This window comes from Vigna unguiculata, chromosome 8 (assembly GCF_004118075.2).
Source record: "Vigna unguiculata cultivar IT97K-499-35 chromosome 8, ASM411807v1, whole genome shotgun sequence".
Classification (NCBI taxonomy): domain Eukaryota; kingdom Viridiplantae; phylum Streptophyta; class Magnoliopsida; order Fabales; family Fabaceae; genus Vigna; species Vigna unguiculata.
This window is the reverse complement of record NC_040286.1, coordinates 95,443-118,528: the sequence shown is the minus strand read 5'-3', so window position 1 is coordinate 118,528 and position 23,086 is coordinate 95,443. Positions and strand designations below refer to the sequence as shown.

At 34.3% G+C, this 23,086-nt stretch overlaps 1 protein-coding gene across 2 annotated transcripts; it reads left to right on the top strand.

Annotated features, from left to right (window-relative positions):
• The first annotated feature begins 8,001 nt into the window (after positions 1–8,001).
• Positions 8,002–22,092, top strand: LOC114194253 (chlorophyll a-b binding protein 7, chloroplastic). Of its 2 annotated transcripts, XM_028084377.1 has the most exons (7): positions 8,002–8,256; positions 8,351–8,517; positions 11,917–12,063; positions 12,372–12,504; positions 17,723–17,815; positions 20,104–20,423; positions 21,940–22,092. In XM_028084377.1, exons 1-6 carry the CDS (start codon positions 8,083–8,085, stop codon positions 20,416–20,418), a joined length of 1,029 nt encoding a protein of 342 aa, XP_027940178.1. In that variant the 5' UTR covers positions 8,002–8,082; the 3' UTR covers positions 20,419–20,423; positions 21,940–22,092. The 2 variants fall into 2 exon arrangements, with proteins under 2 accessions (XP_027940178.1, XP_027940177.1); XM_028084376.1 differs by lacking the exon at positions 21,940–22,092 and having other exon boundaries at positions 20,104–20,591.
• The last annotated feature ends 994 nt before the right edge of the window (positions 22,093–23,086 follow it).

Genomic DNA, 23,086 nt, shown 5'->3' with positions numbered 1-23,086 from the left:
ATATATATATATATAAAATTTTAACCACTTCAAACAGAATTTAAAGTGAAAAAATTACATTATGATTAATAATGAGTTATAAAATAAAAAATAATTAGATAGAATATATCGAAATATTATTCTACATGATAAAAATAAAAAAATAAATAAAAATATTAAAAAACTAACAAATGTGTGTTTTAGAAATAATTTGAGAGACTATCGAAAAGAATCACACAAAGGAAATCAAATGTATAACTAAGGTATGATAAGACGAAAAATATCTTAGAGAATTAAGAAAACTTTTCAAATATTAACATATAATTAATGGTTGAAAAATAACGAAAATTATTTTAATGAAACAAAAGAGTTCTTCAAATTAAACAAAAATTAATAATAATAATAAGTAAAGAATTTTTTTTATATTATCTTAAATTGAGAGTATAAACATTCTCATGTGAAAGAAAAATTTATAATAAATAAAAATATTAAAAAATAATATAAATATTCAAATGTGAGGCATAATTTTTTTTTAATTAACATACATCATTTTAACATAATTACATAAAGGTTATGATAAGATAAAAAATATATTGGAGATGAGAATGAGTTTCATGACAAATGAAATAATTAAAAGAAATAAAAAATAGAAAAAAAAAATATATATATATATATATAGGGGTTACTTGATTAATTGTGAATATTTTAATAATTTAAACGAGAATGGAGATATGGCGGGGACGGGTATTATGGCGGGTATATGTACATCCCCATACCCATCCCCATACCCAACTGAAAAAGTCGGGGATTCCCCATACCCATACCCATACCCAGTCAATGCGGGGATTCCCCGTCAAAACGGGGACAGGTTCGGGCAATACCCACGGGGACGGGTTTATTTGCCATCTCTAGTCCGCTCTAGGTGAGACTAACGGACTCCTTAGAGTGTCAGGATGCAACCTTACCTTGAATCCTTACCTAGTTATACAGATGGGGCACCACCATGGACACCCACTAACAGGGGTCATGGGATTACGTCCCGACCACTGAAGCACGACCCTAAGAATCTCACCAAGAGATCTTAAGGAATTAAGCACTGACACAGACCAACATTCTTAATCAATCAAGCGGATTCAGCATGCGTATACACATATATACATATACATAACATACAATTTCTCATAATTCACCTCTTTCATATTCCCAGCCAAACCATACCAACTCATTATTCTCGAACCATGAATATGGAATTCCGTCTCATACCATCGTCATGCCACATTGATACCAACCCTTTCGTGTCTCATGTCGAACTCATACCAAACTCATCATTTCAATTCCATGAATCATCTCATACATATATCATACTCACATCATGTAAAACTCATATATCTCAACGTTACCATCCCATACATACAAAATCACTCAATTCATAACTCATGAACCACATCCCTCATGCATAAACATTCAGAACATACTTTAGCACAATAACCCAGTCATACATGTGATATTCACCCAATTAACATAGAAGAAAACAGTACAGGGTGCATCCTCGCCCAACTCTCGCTCAATCTGAGGATACTCGCTCAGGCGAGAGTTTTCCCTCGCTCAGGCGGACTCCCCTTGCTCAGGCGAGAATTCGAGGAGTGGGAACAGTGGCTCCCTACGAGGTCTCGCTCAGGCGAGCCCTCCTCGCTTAAGCGAGAATGCATCTCGCTCAAAACGGGGACTCTTCGCCTAAGCGACCCCTCGCGTAGGAATCCTGGACGAAACCTCTGCTAGTCTCACCTAGGCGAGACAAGCTCGCTTGGGCGAGATTATCAGACTTCGCCGTTGTCCGCACCTGCATCAGTTGTATTTTACGCATATTCAATATTACCAACCCTTCCCCGCATTCACAGTAACATACCAGTTCAAGAATCACGAAACACCAACCAGACAACAGACAAGCACATGAAACAAAAAAGGGTTCTAGCTTCCCTTACCTGGAAAAGCTAGCAGAAACTTTGATATGCAACCGTGAGCACCACAGCTCTACGAGCAGACCCAAAACTGGAAACACGATGGAACAGAACCAGAGCAAGGTTACTACGAAATCCTAATTGGAATAATAGAAACGCAGCTGGAGAAAGATCAGCGTTAGCTAAGGAATACTTACGTGGGATATAGAAACGAAGTTGAGCTTTGTTTGATCGAGATGGCCTAAACCCTAGTAGAGCTCTTTTGGGCGGCGGAGGAAGACGGCGACGTATAAGTGAAAGAGTGTGTTAGGGCAGATTTGCAAAAGTGGGGCTGAAAGGGAACCCTAGCAGATTTAGGGCCTTAGCACCCTATGGACCACCCTTTAAGCCCAACAGATTAAGGCCATCCCTTAAATATTAGGGCAGAAAATTAAAACTGGGCCTTACATTCTCCCCAACAACAAAAATTTCCGTCCTCGAAAATTCATCGATGAGGTAGGAAGGAACTATGTTCTCATTATTTCCTCTGAGAACCACCACTTAGACACGACTGATATAACGACTCAACGCCTATAGTCACTGGAAACTTTGCCTTTGTGCTAAGCGATATGTGTTCAACTGTGTGGATTGGTTTAGTCACTACTCTCGAAGTAACTTTTCTCTAAAATTATGTATGAAGAACACGATGTTAATCTTATGTCCATTATTCTTCCTATCCCGATTCTATTTGAACTTCTTAACAAACATTATGATACTGCTAAAAATTTACTTTAGAGAATAATTTTAAAATTTTATTATTAAGTGATGAGATCTTAAAAATTATAAAACACTTTGAAAAGCTTTTCACAATAAGCTTATCAGAAGTTGGAAAGGTTTGTTTGATAGTTTTTAAAACAAATTCACAATATTTTCAAAAAGTTTAAATGATGATCAAGAGTAATTAACTTGCCTAATTAAAAAAATGACAATGAAAACATATTGGTTTGTATCGGTTAATCCCAACTTATTTTGTGTCTAATTCTCCTTTGTCAAATGTAAAGTGATCGATTAATCAATTTTAATTACAAGTATTGTTGTTAGATAATATAGTATTTTCTCTAGTAGTTGGACTCAGTCTATTATGTATTTTTGGGCATGACCCATTAGCATTATAAATAAATTATCTATTGTGTATGTTTTACAGAAGGGAGATTAATCCCTAAACCTATTTTCATGTTATTCAACATGGTATCTCGAGCTTAGGTTAGTTTATTATTGTAGTTGTTGTCCTAACACTCATCATCGTCGTTTCCGCCATCGCCATCGCCATCGTCGGAGTTGCTGTTTTGACAGACGACCACATGATTCTGTTCATCTTGGCCAGGCGACCCTAACGCCGTTGAGATCGCCACCACCAAAGCTCACATGTGTCGCCGTAAGCCTTGTCAGCCGTTGCTTCTCTACTAGTGTGTGACAACATGTCGTCAACTTTTTGCCGTGCGGATCAACTTCGCCTAAGTCACCTTCTTGCCCTCTTTCTGGATCTGTGGTTGTTGTATCAATTAGAGAACTTTGAATTTTTAGGGTTTCTCTCTCAATGTCTTATTCCACTACCTCTTTCGGTGTCTCGTCTTCAAGCACCCCCTTGTCTGACCCTCCGTCTACACCAATTACATTAATGTACATTTATCCATAGACAAATTGGATGACACGAATTATGCGACGTGACTGTCTGACATCAAACTTTGACTCAAGAGTCAAGGATACGAAGATCATCCCACCCAGAGTGAGACTATTGTTGTTGTATATGAAGTTTCCCGCTAGACAAAAATTGATGCCCATTTATGCATCGTTATCAAGCCCACCATTAACTCTTCCCTAAAAGATGTTTCGTTCATGTGAAACATGTTCAAACGTATGGACACAAGCAAAGTTATTATACACCAATGACACTCAACGTCTTTATGGTGTTTGTCAAGATCTTCTCATTGTTGCTCCGTAGAGTCCTGGTCCCATGGCTAAATATTTGGGTAAAATTCATGCTTTTCTTCATGAGTTTAATAAGTTATTACCTCCTGCCTACACTCTAGTTGAAGAACTTGAGCAACAGTCAAAGTTCTTCATGTTGTTGGCATTACATGTAATTTATGATGAATATTTCCATGTTCGCGACCAGATTTTGGGTTCTCTTGTTGTGCCCAACTTTATTGCCACTAGTTCTACCCTTTTGCGTGTGCAAAGAAAACAAGTCATTGATATACCTACTTATGCCGATGATTTCTCAGTCTTGTCCTCTCAACGGGATGATTGCAATCATTCTAGCAAGCTAAGAAAGGGACGTCCCAAGTGTGACCATTGTGGCAAGTTAGGCCACAAGAGTGACGAGTGTTATGTTCTTCATGGACATCCTCCTCGATCTGCTATAGTGGTCCACTTTAATCGTCCTCCCTGATCAATGAATGTGGATCCTGCTTCATTTGATACCGCAAGAAACTGCTATTTTCAATGACTTTCTCAGATGGTATGAGGAACGCCAGAGTTCTAATTCCACTACATCTACCTCTGTTGCATGCACAAGTACATCATTTGTTGGCCTGACTCACTCTGATTCTCTTGGACCTTGGGTTCTTGACTTAGGCCCCATAAATCATATTAGTGGTAACAAATTTTTGCTTTCCTCTTTGTCTTGTCCGGATAATTTACCTTCAGTTACAATGGCTGATGGGTCTAGAGTCTCATCTCATGGTGTTGGTATTGTTAATATTTTTCCATCCATATCCATTTATCATGTTCTTTAGGTCCCTAGGGCTCCATTCAATTTATTATCCGTCAGTCATTTAACTCATTCTCTTTATTGTGTTATTTCCATTACCAAAGATTCTGTTTGTTTACATGACCAAAGTTTGAGACATGTGATTGGAACCGGATGTGAGTCTCATGATTTGTATCATCTTCGTTCTCCTTAACATGTTGGCACAACTATGGAATCACCATCCCTCCTTCATGTGCATAATCATAAATTCTATTAAATTGTTCTACAAATGACCCATCAACTTGCTCAACAGGCAGTGTTTTTGCTCTACGAGCCATGGACTTTGTCACAACAATATTCCACTTCCTAGTTACTTTATTGCGAATATCAACTGCCCTCAGACTTGGGTTGTTTGTGTTTTCCAACCTACTACTTAACCACTTAGCATTTAGCATTTTCACATTGAATTCTCTGTTGCACTTGTGTTTGTCATTAATTCTCCTTAACTTCCATATGTTTGTTTCAGCCATATAAGCATAATAGGCAAACCAAGAACACTTTGCTTTCCCACCCAAACATATCACTCTACATCTATGTTTATCATTTTTTTTGAAGTTTTAGCCTTCTTCCAGATTGCACTCCATATGTCCTTATTGCCTCTACAAATGTCTATTTATTTGGAAAATATGTTCCAACTTCCCACTGGTATTGGGCCATGCTTTTGGGCATTTTAAAGGTCCCAAAGTTTGCCTTACATTGGCTTCCACTAGCCAATGAGTCATCACTACTTGGATCATCGTTGTACATGTCATCTGATTCCCACCCATCATCAGATAACCCCCTATCATGCATATCAACATGAGCACTGCCATCAAATTCTAAGTCTTCCTCCTTACCATCTTCTTCCCCATTTCCTTCCCACAAATTGTCCTCATAATGGACACTTACATCATGTAGATCTTCCTCACTCATGCTATGATCAGAATCAGTTTCACCTTCATTTCTTTCCTCCCCAATCCTTGTTTCTGCCTCAGCTCCAGTTTGGAAACCACCTACTGCCTCATGTGCCTCAGCTTCAGTTTCCTCACCTTCACCTACTGCATCAGCTCCAATTTCCTCAACCCGAATTTGATCCACTTCAGGTTGGACACCAACTTCTGCTTCAACCTCATTATTTTCATCAAATTCAGTTTCTGGCTGTACTTCAACATTGACAACAACCTCAATTTCTGGATCCATTTCAGTTTGTGGCTCCACCCTAATGTTATGGTGACTATCAGCGTCATCTTCCAATTCATATTCCATATCACAACCATTTTTATCCTATTGCATTTCAGCCTCATGAACCACATTATTATTCTGCTCACGATTAATGTGATCTCCATCGCCATAACCACTGTGACCATCCACCTCAGCCTGGACCTCAACATTTGTAGTTCTTGTTTCTGCAACTACCTCTTCAGGGAAGCATTCCAAAAAATTGTCCACAACCTCAAGTTCACAAATTGAGTGATTAACAAACGTATGAACCTGCCCATTCCTTCTAGCAATATTGACCATGTGCATTGCACCCATGTCATCAGACAAAATTTTCAAATTGTTCTTCAATACATCTGACCTACTAACTTTATACCACAAATCTTTAATGTTTACATAACCCATTTCCCTAATTATTCCCATTATTTCAAAATAGCTCCACCTATCTGGGTCACAAGCCAACGTGGACGTTAACCCATTATTATAACTCTATGTTTCATTCCTTTCAAAGTATCCCGCATGGTGGACCACCACCTCAAATCTATCATCACACATCCCAACCTATAAAATAACATAAACCATGTTACTCTACGCACTACTAATGCCCACATATACAATACATATTACAACCCATACCCAAAAAAGTTAAAAGGGGCCACAACCTACTGACCACAAACCAACAGGACCACCACAAACCAACGGGACCACAACCCACACACCATTACAAACACACACAAACAAAATAACACATAAAAAACAATACCAACACCCACAATTTCAATACTATATAAGTAAAACGCGACATTCAATCCATTAAAAAACCAAAAAACTTACCTTCTATTTCGTGCCACTACGAACAAAGCGACGAACCTATGCCACACCGAAGGAGAGCGCGAATCCTTCCTCTTCGAATCGTTATCTATTGATTGATTTTCACTTCTTCCTCGAACCCTAATTTCTTCAACCCTTATCCCCAATTTCTTCCTCGAACCCTAATTTCTTTCTTTCTTCCTCGAACCCTAATTTCTTTCAAAACACTCCAACCCTAATTTCTTTCAAAACCCAATTAACATTGTTTTTCATTTCTCGTTGTTTACAGTCCACATAATCTGATGTCCCTACCTTGCCACGTCATTTTTAATTACCACAGTATCACATTATATCACTCTGCCGTTAACTTATTTAACGCTAGTAACGTCGAGGACTAAATTGAATATCCTACACAAACTAGGGGACTAAATTGAACCCCGAAAAAATTAGAGGACCAAAATGAACCCACCATATAAATTAGAGGACCAAAAGTCTAATTAAGCCTTACGTAAATATTTGTATTAACTATTTGATTTGTATCCTGTATAGATTACATGTATAAACAATTCTCCCTATTAATAATAACACACACACCTAAATAGTAATATTCCTATCACACACAAAAAAATTGCTCTTCTTTCTCTTTTCTCTATTCTTCCTTTTCTTCTCTCCTCTATTATTAGCTTATTAGTTTTATCTTATAATAAAGTCTTAATAATAATATAAAAGTTAAGGTTGGACCGGGCTATTTTTTTTTCTGCTCATCAATGTTCTCATTTATATATGTTAGATCTTTTAAATACATTTTATTTTATTTTTAATTAATCATGGAGCGTGTATTAGAATGACACAAATTATTTTTTTATAGAAAAAATTAAATAAGACGTAGTATGTCATTAGTCAAGTATATAAATTTTAATGCTGTTGAAAAAATAAAAACCATTTTTAAAAGTACATGATGAAATAGTATACAAGTTTCAAAACCTATTTTTAATTTTACTAAATATTTCAGAAAAAAGAACATATTTTACATAAAATTATATCTAAATTTTAGTTTCTTAAAATTTCATATAATTATTTAATTTTTTTAGAATATTATATTTTAGTTGTTTTTTTTTTCACGTTGCACGCACTTTCTTACGCTTATACTCCAAATAAAGTAAGAAAATATAAGTGCAGTTTAAGAAAATCTTAATATTAACTTAATTACTCCAAAATCTATATTGCTATAATATTATTTACAATGCAAATTTTCTGTGTAAAACATCAGTAGAAGATATTAGTATCAAGGTCTGTGAATGAAAGAAGGGAAAGGGCATTTGAAGTGAGAGTTAGCGGTGAGGGGTCATGGTTTCGCTTCATCCACTAGTGTGTCCTTTGTCAGTTTCCTCTTCCTCCTCTGACCTTTTTAGATGCTCCCTTTGGTCTAGCTGCTACCGGTCCGTAAGTTTTGCCCCGAAACGAAGAAATAGCTCCAAAACAGAGCAGCGTTCTCTCATCTGCAATGCTTCGTGGCAAGAGGTCCGAGCTATTCCATTTCGTACTTTCTTCTTTCCAGTGTTACTGCTTTCATTCTTTCTTCCTATGATTCATTTGAGAATATGTTCCTTTTAAGCTCGCCGGAGTTTTACTATTCTCAGCGATTCCTTTCACTGCCGTGAAAGCCATAGCTAATAGTCCGTTAGGAGAGTCGCTTCAGAGGAAAACGGAGGAGGAGAAGAAATCTGCTGAAAAAAACTCGTCTAAATTCAAGGCATTAGCCAACAAGGCCCGAAAGGAGAGGTAATCTTCGGTAAGCAACTGTATCCATCTTGAGCGTTTCAACTGTGACCATAACTCACCTGAAAATTATTTTTGTAAAGAAAAATCCTGAGAACACTATTTTTGCTTTTGTGAGTTGTGATGACTAATTAGTGTTATCAATTCAAGATATGAGAGATAAATCATAACGATGTTAGGAATTCAATTTGATTTGGATTAACATGAATATGAATATATAAGTATAAGAACCATAAATCCATTCTGTTATGATTTTGTATTAAAAGTGGTGTTCTAGTATTTATATGGCTTTGTTTATGACTCATTGATACTGAATCTTTGTGGTGTCTCTGTTCAAAAAACTTTACAATGATATTAGAGCCAATGATTCATTTCAAACAAGTATAATATAGAGTAGGTGAAAAATCCTAAAATTTAAGGGTCTTTTGTATTGAAAGTCTTCCATTTCAGAAAAGCTTATCCTATTGTAGAATGACGGTACAGAGGAATGTTACCACTTAGATTATGGTTGAGATAGATGTTCTAATGTGGAGAGATTCACGTTTGAGGGAGAGATTGTTAGGAATTTAAGGTGAGTTGGAAGTTTCACATTGGATAAAAATGAGTAAGATGAACAATACATAAGTAGGAAGACCCATAAACCCATTGTTTTAAGGTTTTGGGTTGAAAGTGATGTTCTAGTATCTTATATGGCTTTGCTCACGACTCATCGATACGAAATTGTATTTCAATTGGCCTTGATTCCTAAGTGATATAGAATTATTTGGTGTATCGGAACAAACCCTTAGTTGAGGGCAAAGGGAACAAGAGTTTGTCTCTGGAACTACTTTTTGATTCCTATAGATGCCTTCAATTTTCTAACCTCAAGTTCATTGAGATAATATTGTTAGGGTCAATTACCTCGCTTTGGAGCTTGGAACTACGTCATGATTTTCTTCTATAAAAGGCATATTGAAGGGTTAAGGGAGAAAAATGTATTTAAATTACCTTTCATCTCAACTCTTAAACGATGTGATGTGAGACTATTAGGTGTACCGAAACAAAAGGGTTTGTAGTGTTGACCGGAGAGAGGTTGGAGTCTCTTGAATTTTGCGAAGAACAAAACACATTTGCTGTTTGTTTTTGTTTCTCAGGACTAGAAGTCAAAACTATTGGTTAAGTTATAACAATTCCCACCATGTGATCCAAACCCTTTGCGGTGTTTTGTGGTTTTAAAACACTTTATGGAAACAAATTTCAAAACTTGGAATGAGAAACTAATTGTTGAATAAAATAGAATTGTCTTTTGACCTCAAGTCCGTTTAGATAATATCGTTAGAGTCAATTATCACATCTAGGGTATTGTCTATTTTGGAACTTAGTCTCCCATTATGCTTTTGTGCTTAAAATGTGTCATTGCGAGTTAAGGGAGAAAGGTGTATTAATTACTATTGACCTTCACTTCTAAGCAACGTGGGACTACTGGACAACCGAAGAAAGCCTCCTAATCGAGGTCTAAGCGAACGATGGTTTGTTATCGAAACCGCTTTTTATTTCTCTCAATTGAGGACTAAGGGAATGGGGGTTTGTTTTCAGAATCACTTTTCCATTCCTTTAGGAAATGAGGATTTGTCTTTGAAACTTCTTTTCTTTTCCCACAGGCAATGCTAATGTTCCGATATCACGTCTGTTGAGATAACATTGTTAGGGTCAACCATTGCAGTTGAGGTATTGTTTGCTTTCGAGCTTGGATTTCTATAAGAGTTTTGTCCTTAAAAGGTGTCTCAGAGGGTTAAAGGAGTAAGTTGTATTTAAATTGTCCTAGACCTCGATTTCTAAGCAATCCCACATAAAGCACCTATGTTTCAACCTTAAGTTCATTAAGATAAGATTGTTAGATTCAGATCAACTCCTAGGTGGCATGGGACTATTGAACCTACCAGAACACCCTAGCTAAAAAGTAATTTTTTAAAAAAGGTGAGAAGTAAATCAACCATACCAAGAGGGAGCTCTATCTTGATTTAGTTCTATCAACAAGTATAGAGCTATCTTGATTTAGAGGAAGCAATACATATTTTAGCCAAGCAATGAGGTGAGATTAGATTTCATGGATAGAAGATTATAACCTTGGAAGGGAGAAGACATGATTAGAAAAGGAATGTGTGGTTCCAACAATCTTGCAATGTGATGCAAGAAGCAAGAATGATCAAGACTGGAGATATTCTTCAAAATCTGACCTGAACTTTGACAATGCTACAATTGAAATGAGTGCATTAGATAGGTCAGAAAATGGAGGATAGGAAGATGGGGTTAGAGATAGATAGGAGACCTCACTCAAGAGAAGAATGTTGGAGGAAATTATAAATTCCTTTGTTCATTAGAGTTGATGCCAATGATTTTGTTAACTGTGTTGAGATATAGTGGTTTAAGTGGTGGTATTCTTTAGTTCCAAATCCATCTTGGATGATATTTAGGAACATTGTAATTGGATCTTAAGAAAGAAGGTATAGTGCAAGAATATTGGGATCTTTGAAAGGCTCAAGGAGGAGGTGAGATCGGTATTGCACATGTTAGTAGTTGGAGTACTAAGTGAAGAACTCTTTCTTTCCTAACAATTATGTTGGGTGAAGAACCCGGAGAGATGTCGGACAAAGTGAGTGATGAACACACCTATCAGAGACCATGACATCACTTTCACTTCAAAACCTTACGTCATAGTTTTTGTGTCTTTTCTGCTCATATGTGGTACTTGTCTATTTCTAGTTCATCCTTGACTCCAAATTATAGGTCAGAATTGGCAAAAGGTAATGAAGGACTTTGATGATCATCTTTTGCCAATGGAGCCTTAGGTTCTTGTTAGACATTGATGCTCTGTTATGGGGTCAATAACATAGTAAAAGTCGAAGACGAGAAGAGATTGGAAGCACTTACTTGCTTGTGTTTGATCCAGGATGGGTAGAGCTATTTTGGGCTTCAAGACGCGGATTGACTTGATCATAAGGCTTGAACCAATTGGACCTCAAGGACAAGGTGAATATTTAGGGGAAAGAAGGAGTAGTTAGGTTACAATAGGTAAGTCATTGACCCGTTTTTAGTTATATCTTATATTAGTGAGTTAGTTATGTAGATAGTTTGAAGAAGGCGTGTTGCCTATAGAAAAGAAAAAGGTTTGAGAAAGGGGGACCTTATCTTGTACTCAGAGACTAGGGAATGGGGAGAGGTCAGGATCTCTTGAATACCTTGTGCACTAATTTAATTAATCTCTTGCTCTGTTATCAGAGGGGTTGTACTAAAGAATACATAAGAGAAAGAGAGTTTCAAATTATCATTTCATTGCTTTATTATCATTCCGACTGACGCTTGTGTGTCCAATTTGAAGCTAATTTCGTTAAAAATTCACTACTATATTTAACTAATTTTCAGCTGTTGGTATGGAGAAGATCGGCCTCGTTGGCTTGGTCCTATATCATATGAATACCCATCATATCTTACTGGGGACTTGCCTGGGGATTATGGCTTTGACATTGCAGGGCTAGGCAAAGATCCTGTGGCGCTGCATAAATACTTCAAGTATGTTATATTTAATATTTTAATGGAAGCCATTATGCATGTGTTCCTTCTGCTCGTCATGTATGGTAATTTTTCATATGATAAAATGTTTGAATTTTTAATTTACTTATATATAAAAGAAAAAATGCTAATTATTATGGTATACTTAGGACAATAATTCCTATTTCTTTTAAATAGTTTATCAATAATTTAAAGTGTCTGTTTCCAAAATTAACAGAAAAACATTATATAAAACAAAATTGTTTATTAATGATGTTATATTGTGTGAAGCTTTATATATGATCATTTTAACCTCTTTTATCAATAAGTTTTGAGATATTGCATGCTCGGTGGGCTATGCTTGCATCTATCGGAGCTTTGATTCCAGAATTATTAGACCTATTGGGAGCCTTTCACTTTGTGGAACCTGTGTGGTGGCGTGTTGGTTATTCAAAGCTCAAGGTTGGGATGTCCTGTTTCTTGGACCATCTTTTGTACAATCTTGCTTGTTAATTTGTTGGGTTTTATCATTTAGAAGTTTGTGCTATTAATTAATTGGAAATGTCTATACAATTTGGTCTCTATTAAATATTAGGGTAGATGTTATAACCCCTTTTTGGGTTTTTTTTTAACTCTTCCGTTAATGGAGTTATAAAAAATCTATTGTAATTTTGGGTTATAAAAACCATTTCTGTTGATAATAAAATTAAGCAGAATAGTTCAGAAACTTTCTATTGAGAAGTGTGTAGTGTTACTTGACTCTGGCAGTAATAGTGGTGAGTTGTGTGTCGGTGCACTGCTGTAAGTAAAGGAAGCGGTGGAAAAGATTGATAGCATAGTTTGGAGTCACGGGAAGAGGTGGAAAAGGTGAAAGGTTGTGTCAAGATGAGGTGGCAAGAAGAGAGTGATGGGAAGGGAATTCATTATAAAGGAAGAGGCCATTACAATTGGTATTAGTTAAGCCGAGAATGATGGTTACTAACAAGGATAACAAAAGGAGTTAGAGAACATGGTAGATCAAGGTAATTAAAATCGAAATCCTACTCGGAAAGGAAAATATAAATCATAAATGGAAAGATTGTACCATAAATTGTAAGATGTACAAATTTTATTGTCACTCAAAATTCATAGCTAAACTTTATAATATATGAAAAAAGAGAGTATATCATTAGGTACAAAAACAACATCCTAGCTATATAGGAGTAATTCCTTCCAGGTTACAAAACAGTTTATCTAAACCAGATAATCATGTATGTTAAATTAATAATCTTCAGAGACCTTCAAATCCATTATTTCCGTCTCCTTCACCATTCAAATCAGCCATATCTAAGTCATGACTATGGAAAGTTTCATCCTCCTCACCCTTAACCGGAATCAAGTTTCCATCCAAATCGAATGCTTCATTGTGCTCATGTTGATCTTCTATAATCCATGCTTCATCAGATGAACAATCATCAATGTTAATTATGAGCTGGTTTTCTTGTTTGTTTCTTCTTAGCTAATTTTTAATTGGCCATAACAAAATCACCATAATCCACTCTTTATCATATGAACAATCATCATTGTATGAGCTGGTTTCTTGTTTGTTTCTTCTTGGCTAGTTTTTAATTTGCCATAACAAAAAAAATATCATTCATTTTGCTTTGTTTTAGCTTATTTCTTCTCTTTGTATGGACCTAAACAAATGCAAAGACAACTATGATAAACAAGCATTAAACTAGTAATTTATTATAGAGATATATTCTAACATTAACTTACCATGTCAAAGAAACTTCAATTACACTTACAGCCGGAGGAGCTACATGTCAAGCTCAATACATGAATGGAAAAATTTTGGAGTTCAGGATACTCGTCACCATAAGACTCCCACCAATTTGCTGGAGTGTTTAAATTAATTGACCTAGTAGCCAAGGGACAACCAAAACATTTTGCTCATTTTCTCAAATCATCAATTTGAACATCAATGAGAGTTTGTTCATCCTCATCCTCCACCATCCTAGTTATACATTCCATCTAACCTTGTTTCATTTACAAATTTGTTTTAAATCCAAGACGACGATAATGCATTTGAGGGTTAAGAAAATAGCCTGCATTGTGCAAGGGCCTATGGAGTTGCTTGTCGTACCTTTCATCTATGATGTTCCACAAAGGTAAATAACTAGCCAAAATACACTATATTGAGCTAGTTTTTTGTTTTCCATTTCAAAATCACTATCTTAACAAAAATATAGATAGTTAGATGACTAATACCTTTTCTTTTGACAACATTGAAAGCCTTTTGAATCTTCTCCTTAGCTTGGTCCATTGCTTCATAAATGAATCCTATGACCGAATTTTGATCTGAATCAAACAATCAAAGCACTTCACTTATAGGCAATGCACCCTTCAAAAAAGTTATTATATTCTTCCAGAAGTCCTTATCTAAAACAACATCTTAAACAATTTTACCATCAATTGTTTTAGCAAACTTGCTTGACTTCCACTCATTACTAGTAAACATTCTAATAAAAACACCCTTATTATCATGTAGGCATCCTAATGTTAGGTAGGATGTAGCGAAATGAGTAACACCATGCCGCACCAAATCTCTTCCTTTTGTGAAATGTTATAGTAGAGAAATTAGAGAAGATCTTGAATAGATAAAGGTAGTAATTTTTTTACCTTTTGGAATTGTCTTATCATGAATGAGGGTCTTCTTCTCGTAATCTTCCAACATTAAGTCAATATAATGTGCAACACAAGGTGCCCAAAATAGTCTTTTCCTCTTTGTTATCAACATTTGACCAACAACTCTGTAGTTTGCTGCATTATCTGTCACAACTTGAATGACATTTTCTTCTCCCACCTCTTCAACCATGCTATCCATCATGTCCAAAAACATAGTTCCCTTTGTGTAATGACTTTATTACACTTATCTCAAATTTTAATTTTGATAATAATATTAATATTGTATGATTTTATTTTCATTATTATTATTTGCAACTATTATTATTTATTACTTGTGTTGTGATATTTTTATTTATTGTTTTTATCATATAAATTTATTTCATTGTTACTATTAATAGTAACTTTTATATAATATTATTTTTATTTTATTACTAATATTGTTTATTATTATATAAATTTATTTGTATTATTATTACTAGTGAAAATACATGCTTGTAGCAAAAATTTATTAAACTATAAAATAATTTTCATCAAAAGTAATTATAAAAAAATAATTTGTATATTCTTTTTTGTTACATAAATATTGTTAACGAACACACAGGTGTGCACTTTTTAATTTTTAAGAAATTTAAGTTAGATCAATAACAAATATATAATTAATTTTTAAAATAGTTGTTAAATGTAAAATTAAAAAAATAAGATATATACAATTGTTTTTTAAAAATAATGGTTTAAGAAAAAAGAGATTTTTAGAATAATGGTTAAAAGTAAATTATTTATAGAATAATTAATTTTTAAAATAATTAAGGGTAAAATTGGTATTATAAAATGTGGAAACAAAAGAGAATCCTCTATAGATTATTTGAATTAAAAAAGTAGTTGGATAAAATTAGAAAATAATTTTTTTATTATTTGTAATTATTTGAATTTAAAAAGGTGCTACTAAAGGGTAAAATTGAAAAGAAAAGTGAATACCAAAAATATGAATCCTCTTTTTATAACAGTATAGTTTATTTTTTATTTTCTATTTTAATTATTTTTTCTTATCTATAACAATATATAAAGGGGATTCCCCTTTTTGTGTCCACTTTTTAAAATACCGATTTTACCCTTTAAATATAACAATTTTTTAAATTTTTTAAAATTGACCGTTACTTTTACAAAAATTTTATAAAATCATATGTCTCTACTTCTTCTTTATTTATTAATGGTTATTCTTTTATCTGTTCTAATATATTTCACTTTATTTTTAATAAATATAATTCTAATATATATATATATATATATTAACTTAATAACATTATCATATTATCACCTACTAATATAATATCACGTATATTTAAAAAATATATACACACAGGCGCGATAACGCCTGTGTTACGCTAGTAATTATTAATGGAATTTATTTTTATTATTTTTTATTTTATTTTGATTATTATTTTGTTATATTATCTATACTGTTAATTTATATCTATACTATTAACAGGGGGTTTGGTCCTGTACATATCTATTTTTTCGGTTTTATCATTTTGGTAACTACTTTTCAATTCAAATAAATACTTACCGTAAATAACTATTTTTCGGGTTTACCCTTTTAATAAATACTTTTTTTAATCCAAATAATTATTCATAGTAAAAAACTCATTTAATGAATAAAAATTATTTATAATAAAATTATAAAAACTATTTAGTTCTATAGTTACTTTTTATTTCAATAATTAAAAATCATTTTATAATTTAATAGAGCTTTTACTATAGTAAAAGAAAAGTGATACACCGTGCATGTATTTTCACTAATACAATATAATTATAATTGATTATTTTAATATAATTGATTATATGTTTAAATATAACGTAATATTACAACATAATAGATTATCTGTTTACTTTACATGATCTGCTCTAGGTGTTTGGGCTTCATCTTTAGCTTTGGAGTGTATATATATATAGCGATCCGGATTTCTTTTGCAGAATTCAAAAATATGTTAGTATCATTGGTTATGGGATCATTTAATTCCACAGTCACACCATGATTATAGAATCCTCTTCCCATTTTGTAAATTTGGGATCTTTCTGGTCCGGGGCATCACCACTTAAGTTATTAGCTTTCCTTTACCTTTTAAAGTGGTCCAAACAAGTTGAGACTATTTTAAGTAATCTTTTTCATTCAATCAATATGCATGCAATGTTAAGATTTTGAAGCTCTCCATGAGTTTGGGATTTATTATCCCCTATTTCAGTTGCTGTGTCAACAGAATCCGCCATGGCTGCAACAAGACACACAATGAATGACAAGATAAATCATGGCAACAATTAAGGCTGCCTTCAAAGAGATGGTAGACAAAATGAAGGTTGTAATCTAGGATTTTAGATTATTGGCACCAATGAAGGCTATCATCTAGGATGTTTGGATGCATAGTCAGTGGGCTCTTAGGATTTGAATGCTCTAATACAACCTCCAATATTAGGGTAGTATAGAAGGATTTTATTGCTCATATATAATATTGGAAGACTAATTTAAGAAATATAATAACCATACTAATGTAATCAGATTCCTGTGATTCGTATATAAACGGATTTCTATGATTCAGAGATATAATTAGATCCAAATGATTCAAGGACGTTTCCATTTAGTTATAATATGAAAAATATGGAAGTAACAGAATATGATTGCCGACATTCTCCATAAAGCTACACATGCTTTAGACATTGTTAAATGACAATTAAATATTCGCAAATGGGTCCTGATAAATTTCTTTGAAGTTAAGAAATCTTGATTATAGCTCTTGGCATACTTTGTATCTTGTAATAGGTTTTTTGATCATGTTTTTATCCTTTACCTCATTGACTATGTGTTTTAGTATTGATGGTGAAGATGACAATGATAGGGATGGTGGTGCTGGTAGTAGTATCTATGCAGGCTCTCATACACTAAACAATTTTAACCTGTAAAGATAATGGTAATAAATGTAATTAACGCTTCCTTGCTTACGAGTACTTTAATTTTCAACAGGGAGATACTTTGGATTACCTTGGCATCCAAGGTCTTCACTTTGCTGGAAGTCAGGGAGTGGTCGTGATTGCTATTTGCCAAGCACTCCTTATGGTAATGCTTGTAACCCTAACTACGTTTATGAGTTTTGTTAACAATTATTTCTTGTGCTTATAAAGTTTTTGTTGTGCTATTTGTCATCTGGTGGTTTTTGAATTAGAGAGTACTAAGTGGCAATGTGGTGTAGCACATATGATTTCAGATTGGCAACTAGGAAGTATTGGATGAGCTTTTCCATTTAATTCTACAAAAATATGGCCTGGAATACTTCATATGTCAAGAGACATAACATAGTGCAATGTTAGAAAAACTCATGATATTTGTCATAATGTTTTTTTGTCTATTATATATATTTATCTATCTTGAGTGGGTCGTAGGTGTCCTAGGTTGTAACCATGCTCTATCTCTGTAAATCATATCCAGATTATTGTTATACACACGCACAAACAAATAGTTTAGCTTAGTGAAAATTCGCTCAAGTTGTCCATCTTAATGTTAGACTTTAACTTGATATTAGAATGGGTTCAGTTACACTATCTTTCTTCATCTTCTGGTCACGCCCATTGTTGTCTGCCGTCACCGACCACCATTTTCTTTTGCAAATCCCAAATCTAGTGCACCACTTTGAGTGAGATCCAATCTTGAGAGTTTTGGAGGCAAAAACTACTTTGTGCAGTATTTGTCACGTGTGTACAGTTAGTGCATTGTCTTTTTGTCATCCTAATTTAGGTGCAACACCACCACCAATAGTCTTGTTGGTGCTTCATGGTCCCGTTTCTAGCCTCATCTTGTCACTCTACTTTCCTTTGGATATTGGGTCTGAGATTTGTGATCCTTTACTTTAATTTTTATTTCTTTGGTTATAGAAATGTCATTTATAGGTCTTGTTCCCTTTTTTAAAACTCCTACTATCACTATTGAGAAACTCAATGGAAACATTACATGTTGTGGTTTTCCTTTGTTGATCTTGGTTCCTTGATCATGGCTACCATGATCATCCGGGAAAGGAAATTATTACCCAAAACAAATGTTCAATGGTAGAAACATGATTTTCAGTTGTGTTGTGTTGTAGTAATCTGTAGAACCAAATATCTTAGGGACTAAGAATTTTTAAGACTTTTTCATCTGGAAGAAAGCTTAGCATTTTTGCTAATGATATTTAACATCTATATGACTGTCCAAAGTTTAGCTTCTCAAACAAATTAGTCATGGCATGATTTTACATGTTGCTCAAACTCAATCTACATAGAAGAATTAAAGATGTTCTTAAAAATTCGATTTATTGGAGGAAATTGCTACATGCCTCGTCAAGAAAGAAAGAACACAAAACGAGAAATGTAGACTGAATATGTTTTGCAGTATTGTTTCAGCAATTGTCAGTATTGTACACCAACATCCGCATACAAAGGAAGGCACTTCCTTTCACACAGGATATTCCCTGTTTACACAACCAATGACTCTAGAAAGCCCCTAACACCCTTCAGAGGGTGGACTATATATAGACTTTCTCACAAAGTCTCTCTCCTGAAACTACTAACATGATTACTATTTATTTTTAAATTTCTTTCTATGGCACAATTCCACTCTCTCATTATTCCCCTGTCTAATATTACCCACCGCTGCCAGAACAACCTTGTCTCCAAGGTTGAATTCTGAAAATTGATCTTTAATGGTAGAAACGTCTTCCCACGTGGCTGCTTTGGACCCGTCCTCTTGCCATTGCACCAACACTTGTTGTGGTGACTCTTGCTTCGAATTCTAGTTGTCATAGTCCTTGGCATGCTAGACATGGTCATCCTAGCTCTCATGTTCTTAAACTCATACTTAAATCGATGTAATATCCCTTCAATGAATAAAAATTGTTATATTGGAAAATCCTGTAGACTTACTTCTTCTGCATCTGAAACTGTTTATACAACTCCTTTGGAAGTTATTTTTAGTGATCTTTGGGGACCCTCATATACCTCACATTCTGTATACACTTATTTTGTCTCCCTTTTAAAATCTAAATCTGAAACTCTTAAAGGGAGTTTAGAAAAAGCTGTTTTGTTATCTGTCATAAACCTGGTTTTAGTTGTATAGTGAATGTCTGTGCATATCTGTTGATGTCTTAAGTTGTATTGCTGCAAACCATATCCAAATTATTGTTTTATATGTATATAATACTTAGTTCAGCTGGGTGAAAATTCGTTCAAGCTTGTCATCCTATTCCCTGTCTCTAACTGTCACTTCAAAATTTGAAAGTGAAATTCAAATTCCTCTCCCGTTCATTTTGTATAGGGACTAAAAATAAAAAGTTTCAAATAATTGGAGATTTATAATAGTTAGAGATTCTTTAACAGGTTGGACCAGAATACGCTAGATATTGTGGGACTGAGGCATTGGAGCCCCTAGGAATATATCTGCCCGGTGATATAAATTATCCTGGAGGAGCTTTGTTTGATCCCTTGAATCTGTCCAACGATCCCGAAGCTTTTGAAGAGCTGAAGGTAAAAGAAATTAAAAATGGACGCTTGGCAATGGTGGCCTGGTTAGGCTTTTACGTGCAAGCAGCACTGACGGGTAAAGGTCCTGTTCAGAACCTTGTTGATCACATCTCTGATCCTTTCCACAACAACTTTCTGAACTCCCTCAACATTATGAAATTCGTCATATGATGTCGGTAAGGAATTTACATTCATTTGGGTGCTCTTTTCTACGTTTATGCTGATGGAATTCTTGTCAGAATGGTATAACCATCAGCCATGTACCGTTCGCAATCAATAGTCAAATCTCTGTACAAAAGAAACTATTTCTAATATTTTGCATGTCACTCTTTGGACAAGGAAAATTATGTTTTGACAAAAATTATTTTGACAAATTCGACAAAGTTGCTATAAATAAAATTAAAATAAATAATTTTTTATTTTTTAATCAAAATAAAGTAATAAAGTAGTACTTTTTTTTATCTAAATTAGTTTGTCAAAAAAACAAAACATTGTTAAACTATCATTCTCCTTTAAAATAATTTTATTAATGGTATGATGACAATGCATAATTACTACCAGCTAGCTTGGTTGGACCAATTAGTACAATAGATTACATAAAATTTAAAAGTTCCTTGCCAATAATTGCATTCACATTAGAGCTGTCAAAACAGGTAATCCGGCCCGATCCGGCTTAACCCATCACGGGTTGATGATTTAGTGATCCAACCCAACTCGACTTACTTTTTAGCGAGCCAAAAAAATTGGAACCCGACTCGGTCCATCACGGGTTGGCGGGTTAAACAGGCTGGCTCACGGGTTTCCAAATGTAAAACGCAACTTAATAAAAAACACTTGCGTGACCTTTTTATCTGCGGGTTGGTGAGCTAACCCGGCTCACCACGGGTTCAACCCGGATGAGCCGGGTTCTAGATGAGCCGGGTCAAAAATCAATCCATATTGAAATTTGTAAAAAATTTTCAACCCAACCCGACTCGAACCCGTGGTGAGTCGGGTTGGCTCGCGGGTTTCAACCCATTTTGACAGCTCTAATTCATATAATCAAACACGAGTATTGCTTAGACATGAATGGAATGTATTCCTGTATCCCACGAGTATTTTTCGTTTAGGTCTATCTCACGTTTAGCCTATGTGAGTCGAATTATCCTGTCTCACTTAAAAAATATAGATTGAAAATGTTAGCCTGTCTTGCATAGTTAATGGTAAAGATGACAAAACGGATTGGTCCAGTCTGGACCATCGAAAAAAGATTGGATTGGACTGGTTTGTCAAACAGAAACGGATCAATAATCATAACTCGTTCTGTCTAGAATGGGCTGATGAGTTGGACTGGTCTGTTAGTTTTTTCTTCTTTTATTTTTAAATTTTTTAACTTTCTTTAATTTGTTTTCAAATTTTTTTTATTTTTAACTTTTTATATATATACATTTAAATTAATTTTAAATGTATATTTAATCAAATAAAATATTTTTTAAACTTTTAATTGACTAGTTAATGTTTTTAATTAGATAAATTAACATAATGATTATATTTATATATTAAATTACTCAATTATAATTAACAATGGACACTTCATTTGTAGATATTAGTGATTTAAATTATAATATTATTATATATTTACACATTTAAAAAATATAATATAAAAAATTAATCTTTTTAATTATCTTTATTTTATTTTATTTTTAAAAACAGGATGACGGGTTGGAGCCCGTCAAATTGATAAACTGGATGGAAGGGTCAGAATGGACGGGATCAGAACTTGTAATTGAGGATGAAGCCTTGAAACAAGGTTGGAGGGATGCAATGGTCTAAGAGATTAAGTCAATTGAAAAAAAAAAAAAAAAACAAACGTGGGAACTGGTTGAACTTCCGGATGGAAAACAGAAAATTGGAGTAAAGTGGGTATTCCAGAAAAAGTTGAATCCTGATGACTCAATCTCAAAGCACAAGGCCATATTAGTAGCAAAGGGTTTTCTCCAAAGGCAAGGCTTGGATTTTTCGGAGGTTTATGCACTAGTGGCTCGGCTGGAAAGAATTAGAGTGGTTGCAATTGCTTGCGCTAAGAAATGGCCCTTATTTCAACTTGATGTAAAATCAGCCTTTCTCCATGGACACTTAGAAGAAGAGGTTTATATCCAGCAACCCCCTGGATTTGTTATAGAAGGAACATCAAGTCTACAAGCTAAGAAAGGCTTTGTATGGATTAAGGCAAACCCTGAGAGCTTGGAACAGAAAAATTGATTCAGTTTTGCTCTAAATCCAGTTTACAAAATGCATGGTTGAGCATGGAGTATATGTGAGGGAGCATAGAGGAAGAAACCTGCTTATAATTTGTCTTTATGTTGACAACTTACTGGTAATAGGATCAAACTCTGAGTCAATGGAAAAATTCAAGAAAACCATGGTAGCAGAATTCAAGATGACAGATTTAGGAAAGTTACTTTCTAGGTTTGGAATTTGCTTATAGATATGCAGGTTTGGTAATGAACCAAAAGAAATATGTTGGAGACATATTGAGGAAGTTCAACATGGCTTCCTGTAATGCAGTAATCAACCCATTGGAGATTAATTTGAAGCTTACTAAAGATGAAAGTGGTGAATCAGTGGATGAAACTGCCTTCAAGCAAATTAAAGGCTCGTTAAGGTACCTATATAATAGCAGACCAAAGTTGTCATTTGGAGTTGGTTGGTTTGATAAGCAGGTTTATGAGCAATCCAAAGAAGTGTCATATGCTAGCTGCCAAAAGAATATTAAGATACATACAAGGAACGTCTGACTATAGTGTGTTGTTTCCTTTTGGAGAACAAAATTCAGAGGTAGAACTAATTGGTTTCGCGA

Bases quoted from the DNA above. Each gene is read 5' to 3' on its own strand.
- LOC114194253 (XM_028084377.1), top strand. From the start codon at position 8,083: ATGGTTTCGCTTCATCCACTAGTGTGTCCTTTGTCAGTTTCCTCTTCC. The intron at 8,257-8,350 runs GTCCGAGCTATT...GTTCCTTTTAAG, and splicing joins GCAATGCTTCGTGGCAAGAG to CTCGCCGGAGTTTTACTATT. The intron at 17,816-20,103 runs GTAATGCTTGTA...ATTCTTTAACAG, and splicing joins TTTGCCAAGCACTCCTTATG to GTTGGACCAGAATACGCTAG.